This window comes from Oncorhynchus masou, chromosome 30 (assembly GCF_036934945.1).
Source record: "Oncorhynchus masou masou isolate Uvic2021 chromosome 30, UVic_Omas_1.1, whole genome shotgun sequence".
Classification (NCBI taxonomy): domain Eukaryota; kingdom Metazoa; phylum Chordata; class Actinopteri; order Salmoniformes; family Salmonidae; genus Oncorhynchus; species Oncorhynchus masou.
Window position 1 is genome coordinate 17057788 of NC_088241.1, and position 12053 is coordinate 17069840.

General features: G+C 43.7%; 1 protein-coding gene across 1 annotated transcript; it reads left to right on the forward strand.

Moving 5' to 3' along the window:
- Positions 1–70: 70 nt before the first annotated feature.
- Positions 71–5211, forward strand: LOC135523097 (potassium voltage-gated channel subfamily V member 1-like). The gene is made up of 2 exons (XM_064949825.1): positions 71–1093; positions 3810–5211. Exons 1-2 carry the CDS (start codon positions 106–108, stop codon positions 4340–4342), a joined length of 1521 nt encoding a protein of 506 aa, XP_064805897.1. The 5' UTR covers positions 71–105; the 3' UTR covers positions 4343–5211.
- Positions 5212–12053: the final 6842 nt, after the last annotated feature.

Genomic DNA, 12053 nt, shown 5'->3' on the forward strand with positions numbered 1-12053 from the left:
CTGAACAACTGTTGACCTCAGTGTTTTACCTTTTCCTTGATACCCAACTGCACTCCAGGTGCCCTTCAGGTTTTCCCTTCCACCCCAGGCAGGCCTGTGACCGCCATGATGAGCAGCTCATCCAGCCCAGCTGAGTTCTACGGGGACAGCACCTCCCTCCTGTCCATAGACTCCAGTGTCTTCTACAGCGAGCCACCTCCTGTCTGTGGCGACCCACTGGACTTCTTCACCATCAATGTGGGAGGAAGCCGCTACGTTCTCTCCCAGGAGCTGCTGGCATCCCACCCAGAAACCCGGCTGGGCAAGCTGGCCCTGTCCACACGGGACTCTGCCCTGGAGCTCTGTGACGACACTGACTTCCTGGAGAATGAGTTCTTCTTCGACCGCAACTCACAGACCTTCCAGTATGTGATAAACTTCTACCGCACAGGCCACCTGCATGTCAGGGAGGAGCTTTGCGTGCTCTCCTTCCTCCAGGAGATTGAGTACTGGGGTATCGACGAGCTCTGCATCGATCCCTGCTGCCGGGGACGCTACTACCGCCGCAAGGAGCTCAAGGAGAGCCTGGACATGCGGAACGAGGCTGAGGCTGACGAAAGCCAGGACGAAGACTTCAACGACGCCGCGTGCCCAGATCTCCGCCGGCGCCTGTGGGACCTGCTGGAGAAGCCAGAGTCTTCACGAGCGGCACGCGCCTTCGGCACGCTGTCAATCATCTTCGTGGTGGTATCCATTGTCAACATTGTGCTCATCTCGCTGGACCTGGGGGATGTGGGTGGGAACGGGATCGGTGACGAGAGTGGGGGCAGTGACGGGGGTACACCTTTCTTCGTGGATGCACTGGAATATGTGTGCGTGGTGTGGTTCACCGGCGAGCTGGTGTTGCGCTTTGTCTGCGTACGCGACAAGTGCCGCTTCACCCGTAGCGTTCCCAATGTGATCGACCTGCTAGCCATCCTGCCCTTCTATGTGACTCTGGCAGTTGAGATTCTGCACGGTGGCTCTACAGAGCTGGAGAACATGGGCCGCGTGGTTCAGTTGCTCAGGCTCATGAGGTCCCTGCGCATGCTCAAACTGGGACGCCACTCCACAGGTAATGTAGTCATCTATCTATACATACTATCAAGGTAAGACCCAAGTGCAGACTATGTGAAGTAACAATGTTTGTGACAACAGGGGCAGGCAAACAACAGGTCAAGGCAGACAGGGGTGGATAATCCAGAGTAGGAGCAAAGGTACAGGATGGCAGGCAGGCTCAGGGCCAGGCAGAGTGGGCAGGTACAGGGACAGGCAGAGTGGTCAGGCGGGCAGGTACAGGGTCAGGACAGGCAAGGGTCAAAAACCACAAGGGCGAGAAAAAGAGAGGCTGAGAAAAGACAGGAGCTGACAGGACGAACGCTGGTAAGCTTGACAAACTAGACGAACTGGCAACAGACAAACAGAAAACACAGGTATAAGTACACAGGGGATAATGGGGAATATGGGCGACACCTGGAGGGGGGTGGAGACAAGCACAAGGACAGGTGAAACCGATCAGGGCGTGACACATACAGTATAATCATTTGTAGTAGTCACCTGGAATGCATTTCAATTAACAGGTGTGCCTTGTTCAAAGTTAATTTGTAGAATTTCTTACCTTCTTAATGCGTTTGAGCCAATCAGTTGTGTTGGGACAAGGTAGGGGTGGTATACAGAAGGTAGCCCTATTTGGTAAAAGACCAAGTCGATATGGCAAGAACAGCTCAAATAAGCAAGTCAGTCAATCATTACTTTAGGACATGAAGATCAGTCAATCTGGAAAATTTCAAGAACTCAAGTGCAGTCGCAAAAAACATGCCCTATGATGGAGAACCACCACAGGAAAGGAAGACCCATAGTTACCTCTGCTGCAGAGGATAAGTTCATTAGAGTTACCAGCCTCAGAAATTGCAGCCCAAATAAATGCTTCACAGAGAACTGAATAACAAGAGTGAGAAAGGGAACGATGACAGGCTAGGAGAAGGAGAAAAAAATATTAATTCATATTTCACAAATTTCCTCAGGGGATTGAGAAAGGGGGGCCTGACAGGTGAATGTTCCTGAGTCCATTTGTGTGTGTCTGTGTAAATTTGCGTCCGTGTGCGTGAATGGCTTGGATGTTGTGGATTTTGGCGAGGGATTGTGACATATTCCCTCTAGTATGCTACTTCAACGAATTGGTAAGTATAGCGTCAGGAAAAGAAGGAGAGAAAAATAGATTTCTCACTCTGGGTGATGGCAATTAATAAAACAGATGCTTTTAGGGGAAAAATGTGGATTTACAGGGCATGTTCTCCACTTTGTCTACATGCTGGTACATCTTGATATCCTTGAGGAGTCTATGACATTTGCTCAGTTTAAGTCCCACGATCTGACTAAAGTGACTTTAGTCAAACTATAAAAGCAGGAGTGTTCTTGCCATGTGTGTGACAATATGTCTGTAACAATATCCTGAACAAAGCTGCATCCCGATAACTGTATAATTTTGCAAACAAAGATACGTTTGCTCTACAGACCACTAGAGGAAAAAAACTACAGCCTCCTTTTTATACTTACCTCCTATTTGAATATAATGTCACTCTTTCCTCTGCTCCTGAAGCTCTCCGGACACAGCACTCAGGGTGTCTTTCTAATCTGATTAGATAAAGGGAAAAAAGATCATGCAAAAGCAATATGAAAACAGATACCTGAAGCTCAGAGAGACGGTAAAGCTGGCGTTGTCCTTGAGAGTGTGTTATTATTATGAACCCTCCTTGTTTGTGCTCTTGGAAAGCACCCATATAATCTAATAAAGAATCTAATACTTTTTGAGAGCTTTACAAGCAATCTCAGTGTGTGAATAGTCCTACCACCTGCTCAATCTCAGTGTGTGAATAGTCCTACCACCTGCTCAATCTCAGTGTGTGAATAGTCCTACCACCTGCTCAATCTCAGTGTGTGAATAGTCCTACCACCTGCTCAATCTCAGGGTGTGAATAGTTCTACCACCTGCTCAATCTCAGCGTGTCCTACCACCTGCTCAATAGTCCTACCACCTGCTCAATCTCAGCGTGTGAATAGTCCTACCACCTGCTCAATCTCAGTGTGTGAATAGTCCTACCACCTGCTCAATCTCAGTGTGTGAATAGTCCTACCACCTGCTCAATCTCAGCGTGTGAATAGTCCTACCACCTGCTCAATCTCAGTGTGTGAATAGTCCTACCACCTGCTCAATCTCAGGGTGTGAATAGTCCTACCACCTGCTCAATCTCAATCTCAGCTCAATCTCAGCGTGTGAATAGTCCTACCACCTCTCAATCTCAGTGTGTGAATAGTCCTACCACCTGCTCAATCTCAGGGTGTGAATAGTCCTACCACCTGCTCTGTTGTGTATATTTACAGTTTTTGCAATTGTTTTAACTGCCAGCTTGCTGTTAAATTTTCCCCACTAAACTCAGTCATGAGTTTCGCACATCAACACTTGTTGTTGTTTACATTAGCTGTTTGTGGAATACAGTGTATAAGTTGGATAGATGCACTACAGTACCTTCATGGTAGGCAAGTGAGTATTAAGACTGATTTAAGAGTTAATTATTCAGGTAAATTATTTTGCATACCATCAAAAGTGTACACTTTCAGCATGGTCTTCCTACAGATGGCATCATTCTAACGCGTCAGTGCAGACAGCCGTCAGACTACCTAACGTTAGACAATGCACTTTCAGGTGTACGACCTGAATAAGTAATCTGTCATTTAATCTCCTTACAAGATGTATAATTAACCCCAGCCCTCTGTATCCCTGTGTCTCCCAGGCCTCAAGTCCCTGGGCCTGACCATTGCCCAGTGCTACGAGGAGGTGGGTCTCCTGCTCCTCTTCCTCTCCGTGGGCATCTCCATCTTCGCCATGGTGGAGTTTGCCCTGGAGCATGACATCCCCGGTACCTCCTTCAGCAGCGTGCCCTGTGCCTGGTGGTGGGCCACCACCTCCATGACCACGGTGGGCTACGGAGACATCCGCCCCGACACCACCCTGGGCAAGGTGCTGGCCTTTCTCTGCATTTTGTCTGGAATCCTCATCTTGGCACTGCCCATCGCTATCATCAACGACCGCTTCTCTGCCTGCTACTTCACTCTCAAGATGAAGGAGGCGGCGCTGCGGCACGGGGAGGCGCTCAAGAGGCTGGAGCGGGGTTCGCTGGGTGACTCGGAGGTGGGTGGGGCAGCAAGGGGAGGAGGGGTGAACCTGAGAGATGTTTACGCCAGGAGTGTGACGGAGATGCTGAAGCTGCAGGGGAGGGGGAGGACCAGCACACGGAGTAGTGGAGAGGGTGAACTCTGGTGGTAGTGTGGAAGACGGACCACAAGGGCAGCTGTGGAGAAAAAACTATGGAAAAAGTTAAGTCAATTGGGTTAAAGATGGAATCTGCAGTTGGGGGAAACAACACTACTGGCTGCTCCAACACTGTTGTTTTTGTTGGTGAGCTGAGGAGCGTCGCGAATCGTGGTAAATATTTTAATCGGTTCATACTGTGCTCTTTTATCGCACGTGCAATGATGTCAGAGGGGGTAAAACATTGGAAGCGGACGTGGTTGTTTCACCATTAAGGATTCCAGCTTTAGGAATACCATCAGAATATGACAACAGTGTGTACAATGTATAAGACATATCTAAAGGATGATGGGGGGACAATTACTTAAATGTCACCTGAAAGATTTGCCACAACTTTCATGTCTAACCTTTTTCGGTGTTGTGTTCTCTGACACAACTGTTGCATGTTCTGTCTCTCTGTATGTGATACATGACCATCTGATCATTTATCACTCCAGTGTTAATCTGCTAAATTGTAATTATTCGCCTACCTCCTCATGCCTTTTGCACACAATGTATATAGACTTTTTTTCTACTGTGTTATTGACTTGTTTATTGTTTACTCCATGTGTAACTGTGTCGTTGTCTGTTCACACTGCTATGCTTTATCTTGGCCAGGTTGCAGTTGTAAATGAGAACTTGTTCTCAACTAGCCTACCTGGTTAAATAAAAGTGAGAATAAAAAAAAAAAAAAAGTGTCACATAGAGGGGATGTACAGTATAGACTGAATTATAGACTGAATTATATTGTGTTTGATATTTCAAAACTTCTCTCCACTGAAAGATGCAGTATGTTGTGGTGTATAGAAAAACATGATTTCATTGAAGAGCAATAAACAGATTGGACTTCTTCTTCACTCCGGTCTCTTTTTCCTGCGGGGTCACTGTGAAATTCCTTAAGGGTGCTGGGAGGAGGAGTCTCCGAGTCAAGTCTGTATGCAGAGCACACACAAATATCCTGAGCTGGTTAAAGTCATTCAACAGGGTAAGTTTAACAGAGCAAATAAAACGTGGCCATACTTCATCAATCATTTAACATCAGTGATACTATTGAGGCCTGTATAGCATTTGGGAGGTCATCAAACACTATTGTTTGAACTAAATTTAGACACATATAGGCTGAGGGTTTCAAGCTGTGATTGATTTCAAATGGAATTTTGATAATAATATAATTACAATATATATATTGGATTCAGGTCTGTGGAGATCTTCACAAATTGCTGTAATAATCTGTTGAGAATATCAAAAGGCTCTGACCACTTGCACCATGTATTTAAATAATCTCAATTGCAATCCAGGTCATTTGGTTGTGTTAGTTATGAAGTACAGTGACAACACGTTAAGTTGTTGTATAAATGAATAAACAAACTATCTTGTATTGTCATTTGAACGTTGTTGTGCTTTTAAATGGTTGAAAGCACAGTGATAACACATTTTGGTGACAACACAAAAATCTGACATTTGATTTTCCATTGGAATTTGGTTGTGCTTTTAGAAGGAGTGAAAGCCATTTAAGGGAATCATTGTGATATTTATATATATACCACATTAGGGATTCAACAAACTTTTGGTTGTATTTCTGAGTGGGTGAAAATGGGTTGTAATCTCATTGATCAACATATCAACCAAATATTACAGAATTAAGTGGTCTGCCCAGTGGGGAGAGACTGTTCCATCTCCATAACACAATCCAACCTGCCCTCAGAGTAGAACGTTTTGTCTATGTAGCACTAAAACAAAACGTTTTTCTCACATTTATCCCCTGCAGTTACCTATAAATACTGTAAATGATATACTGTACATACATAGGGATTATACTGTATTTAATCATGTAGGGAAAATATTTCCAGACCATGGGATTTTTAGCCTATTCCAAACCTCACCTTCAGCCTTCTCCGAAACTGAAGTACTTTTTCCGAACATTCTCAAGAAAGTATTGTTTTTACTCCTGACAGTCACAGATTCCCTTACATGGCTATTGGGCCACAGGGCCAGCCCCTTATCTCTTGGACATGTAGGAGTCCCTGATATTATGGCCAACCTGCACAGATGTCAATGCATTATGGGCCAGTCAACATATGAGGACAGTCTAAATATTAACTAGCAGTCTGAGACATTGGGCATACAGCACTGAAGTAGTGATGAATGTTTCATTAAATGGAATAGAGTGGATTGCATGCATGTTGTTAATCTACATGGTATGGGAGCCGTTTTGAGATAAGATGTATAAGAAAATTGATTTACAGTGAACCCTTTCCCAACCATTTCTGGCCAAACAAACAAAATTGCGGTAGTTCAGAGCAGTAGTTCACAGCAGTAGTTCACAGCAGTTGTTCACAGCAGTAGTTCACAGCAGTAGTTCTCAATTGGCAGAACACATTTTTCAATGTGACCCCCACAATAAATATCAGACTTGCCTGTGCTAATGTTTTTCACAGATGAAACAAAATTATACAAATGACTTTGCTCGTGATGCCCGCCTCTCAAACAGCCTGAGAAACAAGTTAGGATAGATCCCATTTCATGTATTATCTGACTGGCACTAGTGCTTCTAATTCAAAAATCCCATGTGCATTCCACATGTCATGTTTAGCCTATAATTGACTGTTACATTTTATTTTTTTTCAATAAAGTAAAGGTTTCAAGGCACATCTGAGAGTTCCTGGAGGCACACCAGTGGGCTGCGGTACACCGGTTGGGAACCACCTGTCTAGACGAGAGAATCAAGGACAAGAAATCCACATCCATCTCCAGACTGCATCTCAGTACACTCATTCAATGTTATTGGAGGGATTGTATCATTTATACAATGTTCTATCCTCTGTATTTGTATTTGGGGAATAAATGACAAATAGAACTGGCATCAACCCTAGGAAAACGCTTTGTGTTGGCAGGAAAGTAATCAACATGAGAGTGATAATAGTCCTTTTAATGCTGCATCAGAAGAGCCCCGTTTGAACAGGCCCTGTGAGTTTTCATAAAACACACATGAAGCTCAAATAATAAGGGAGTCAATCAGACAGAGCGCACCAATCAGCATGCTCTCTGGTGAGGCTATTGGAATATAATTAATTAGCATGTGTTTGATCTACAGGGATGAGAGCACTATCCATGTCCCAGCTGGATAAGTACTCCCAAACCTCTGGATAAAACGTACACACACAGTCAGGCAAGCTAATTAGTAGTGTGTGTGTGTGTGTGCGTGTGAGTGTGCTCGTGCGTGCATGCGTGTTGAACTATCCTTGTGGGCCCTGAAAAACCCTATTCTAGGGTTAGGGTTACAATTAGGGTTAGGTATAGTTTTAGGATTAGGGGTTTAGGTTAGTATTAGGTTTAAGGTTAGTGTTATGGTTAGGTTAAGGGTTAATTTGAGGGAAAATAAGATTTGGATTGGAATCAGTTATTTGGTCCCCACAAGGATACCGAAACAAAACTGTGTGTGTGTGCGTGCTTGTGTGTGTGTGTGTGAGAGAGAGAAAGACAGTTAAGAGAAGGGAGAGATCAGAGAGAGAGACTAAGGGAGCGAGAGTGTGTGTTGACAGTGATCAGACACCAACCTGACCAGGCATGTCATAACAGTTTTTACTTCAGATGCTTTATGGGTTGAGCTGTTTATTTTACTGCATCCTTTTCCTGGATTCTTTTTAGAGGATAAATCTCTTGGGTTTTGCAAGCAGCCCCAGTACAAGTTACAAGTTACACTAAACAGACATACACCACTCAACCGATGTTACCTTTTCAAAAGAGTAACTATCAAACATAGGCAATAGACACTGTATTGTTTCTCATACAGGATGGTAATAGAGAGGAGAATATAAACTGTTTTAGTTTGAATGCTAGTTGTGTCTAAGTACTTGGACCCCAAACTCAATTCCTACTTCATGGCTCTGGAAGTATATTCACTTTGCTAACAGTTCTATCCCTGGGGTAAATATTTCTGCCTGAGGGAAATGGTTAGACATCCCGCAGCCTTGCAGCTGTGTTTAACATACAGCAGGTTTAGTCAGGAAAAATTTATATTGAATATAGTTTACATTACTGATCACAATATCATACTTTCTTGTTAAAATCTATGTGAAATGTATGTCGAGATGTTTAAGTTTCTTTAAAAAAGATTCCATTTGATAAACAACCCTGCCTTCTCTGCTTTTACTTTCCCTGTATATCTCTGGCATCTTCTCTCTCACTCGTTCTTACTATTTTAAGATGACCGTAGAGTGGTTCAAGGAGGGATATTGCCGCTTGGACAGGCAGAAGGACATGTGCTGGGCTATGTAGTACATCTTTTTTTAAGGGTATGGGGAGAAAGAGACATGAGAAGAGATTGACCAGTAATTTCTGGTAGTATTTCACAAATAGGTCAGAGTAGCAAGAGGACAGATGTGAGTATTCAGTGTGTGAGATCAATAGGATATTTATGCTTTACCCAAATGTTCCCCCTTTCCTCCCTCCCTTTCATCTCTCATTTTGCTGAACTAAAGCCCTGTCGGAAATAGGACACACCATCTACTGTAGGTGAGTAAAGTACCAATGCTAAAGAAAAAGGGCTTTGTTACTCCGTTGTTTATGACCTGTGTTGTCGTTTATAAACATTGTTGACATTGGCAACCAACTATGTCATCAATGTCATTTGAAGCGGTTCAGGATTGCAACTTCATGGCTAGCACAGAGCCTCAATCTGAAGCAGGATGGTGCAGAAGTCAAAATGAGGGCCAGGCATTCCCAGGGCAGAGAGAGAACAAAACACGCCATGAGGCAAAAACACTGCTGGGACACTCAGGGAGAGAACACCAGGCCAAGAGCACTGACAATTATGGAGAAACGTCCTGCTATAGCTTCAAAACTATCCTCACGTTCAAATCGTATGGTTATGAAAGAATGGACTTGCAGAACCCAGCAATACAGAGCCTGTTGCTTGTTGCTGGGGGTATTTCAAGTGCCTCGTGTGTGTAGATATCTGGTCCTCCCCCATCGCTGAGGCCCTGAGCACAAGTCTTTCATCTCAAACTTCAAACGTAGTCTCATTAAACCCTTACGTCACACAGTCCTCAAGGAAGCACAGTGCCCATTTTGGAAGCAGAATAGAGAATCGATCCCCCCTTGCTTTCCAGGGTCCCATAGTTCATTAGTATCGGCAGTCTACTCTGATGGTAAGTCTTTAGTAATGTCTTTAGTAGAGTTACAGTGCCATGTTCTATGAATTGTCAGCAAACGTCTTGTTAAGATGATGATCTCTGACTGTTATAATCAGTGTTTAACCATTTGGAAGTGGTCTGACAAGCTGCATGGACTTGGGGGTTCTAGTACAACAGTCAATTGTAAGTATTCTTAGAATGAGTTAACTGCTATTCAGTGCTGAGGTTATAAGTAGTGGTCTACATTGACGTGGTGCATGGAGAGAAAGGCATGCGGCAGTAGTGTGTTCCCCTCAAGCTCCACCCACCTGTCTGACCTCTGAACCCAACAGGGAATATCCTTTGCTTTGTCCTTGGAAGAAAACACCCCTCCTGTCTAATGTAACTGGGTTAATGATCTATCCCAAAATGGGAACACTAGCACCTGGAATTTTATACCTCCCCCATTTCCCCTAACAAAGCCTACAGTAACTCTCAAATTATAATAAATTGGTCTGATATCACTGGCGTAGTGTTTGATTTAGACTTCTGGTATATTATTCATGGGGTTGTTATTGTTCATTTGCAATGTTTCTGTTTGGTTCACTTCTTTCATATATCCTGGTTCCAACGTAAATGTAGTGACCACCTATGCTGAATGACAAAATACGAATTATACTGACCAAAAACATAAAACGCCATATGCAACAATTTCAACGATTAGGCCCTAATCTATGGATTTCACATGACTGGGCAGGGGCGCAGCCATGGGTGGGCCTGGGAGGGTCCACCCACTGTGGAGTCATGCCCGGCCAATCAGAATTACTCTTTCCCCACAAAAGGTATTTATTACAGACAGAAATAGTCCTCAGTTTCATCAGCTTTCCTGGTGGCTGGTCTCAGATGATCCCACAGGTGAAGAAGCCGGATGTGGGGGTCCTGGGCTGGCACGGTTACACGTGGACTGCGGTTGTGAGGCCAGTTGGCCGTACTGCCAAATTCTCTAAAATGACATCCTGGCTTATGGTAGAGAAATTAATATTCAATTCTCTAGCAACAGCTCTGGTGGACATGCCTGCAGTCAGAATGCTAATTGCACGCTCCCTCAAAACCTGATACATCTGTGGCATTGTGACAAAACTGCATATTTTAGAGTGACCTTTTATTGTCCCCAGCATAAGGTGCACCTGTGTAATGATCATGCTGTTTAATCAGCTTCTTGATATGCCACACCTGTCAGGTGGATGGATTATCCTGGAAAGAAGAAATGCTCACTAACAGGGATGTAAACAAATATGTGCACAACATTGGAGAGAAATAAGCTTTTTGTGCATATAGATAATTGTGGGTATCTTTTATTTCACCTCATGAAACATGGGACCAACACTTTACTTGTTGTGTTTATATTTTTGTTCAGTCTACATTGGGTTGAGTAACACTACTTTTAATGCTTTCATTTACAAGCACTGTTTTCAGTCCAGTTGGGAGGACTAAAAACTGACACAATTCAAGATGTGAGCGATTAAAACACACATATTAAGGGCTGTTATGTTACTTTATGGCTCAATACTAGAGCAGCACTCTCGGTTGAACTAAAGTGTGGTGGAGGAAAAAGGCATGAGAGTGCCACTTGGAGCTTGAGTGAGCGCTCAGCATACATTTTCTCCTTTCTGTGTCAGTGGGTGGAATATGTAATCCATCTATGATCATGTCAGTGGAAATCTCTAAAACACAAGTGGGCTGGATAGACTGCCAGTTGATATTTAAAATGAGAGGGGATTAAAAACACTGTTTATTTGATAGAGCGCTTGGGATTAGGTTGCCTTTTGATATTGATATACAGTGCATTCGAGAAATTATTCAGACCCCTTCACCTTTTCCACATGTTGTTACAGCCTTATTCTAAAATTGATTAAATAAAAAATGTTTGTCATCAATCTACATACAATACCCCATAATGACAAAGAAAAAACACACTTTTATAAATTAAATACCTTATTCAGACCCTTTTGCTGTTAGACTCAAAATTGAGCTTAGGTGCATCCTATTTCCAGTGGTCATCCTTGAGATGTTTTGACAACTATATTGGAGTCCACCTGTGGTAAATTCAATTTATTGGACATGATTTGGAAAGGCACACACCTGTCTATATAAGGTCCCACAATTCACAGTGCATGTCAGAGAAAAATCAAGCCATGAGGTTCAAGGAATTGTCCGTAGAGCTTCGAGATGGGACTTGTCGATGCACAGATCTGGGGAAGGGTACCAAAAAATGTCTGCAGCATTTGAAGGTCCCTAAGATCACAGTGGCCTCCATCATTCTTAAACAGAAGAAGTTTGGAACCACCAAGACTCTTCCTAGAGCTGGCCACCCGGCCAAACTGAGCAATCGGGGGAGAAGGACCTTGGTCAGGGAGGTGACCAAGAACCCGATGGTCACTGTTACCCCAATTACATGACATTCTTTTGTCTGTCACCCCCGAGAAGGTGATTGAATGTCAAAAAGAAGACACCAGTCTTCGCAAGTGTTTTGCTTCGGTAATTTCCATGGAGGAAGCTAAAACTAGAGAGAC

What these genes read in the sequence shown, in the direction of transcription:
- LOC135523097 (XM_064949825.1), top strand. Translation starts at nt 106, where the DNA reads ATGATGAGCAGCTCATCCAGCCCAGCTGAGTTCTACGGGGACAGCACC. An exon ending in ACTGGGACGCCACTCCACAG is followed by an intron (nt 1,094 to 3,809) that starts GTAATGTAGTCA and finishes TGTGTCTCCCAG; the next exon opens with GCCTCAAGTCCCTGGGCCTG.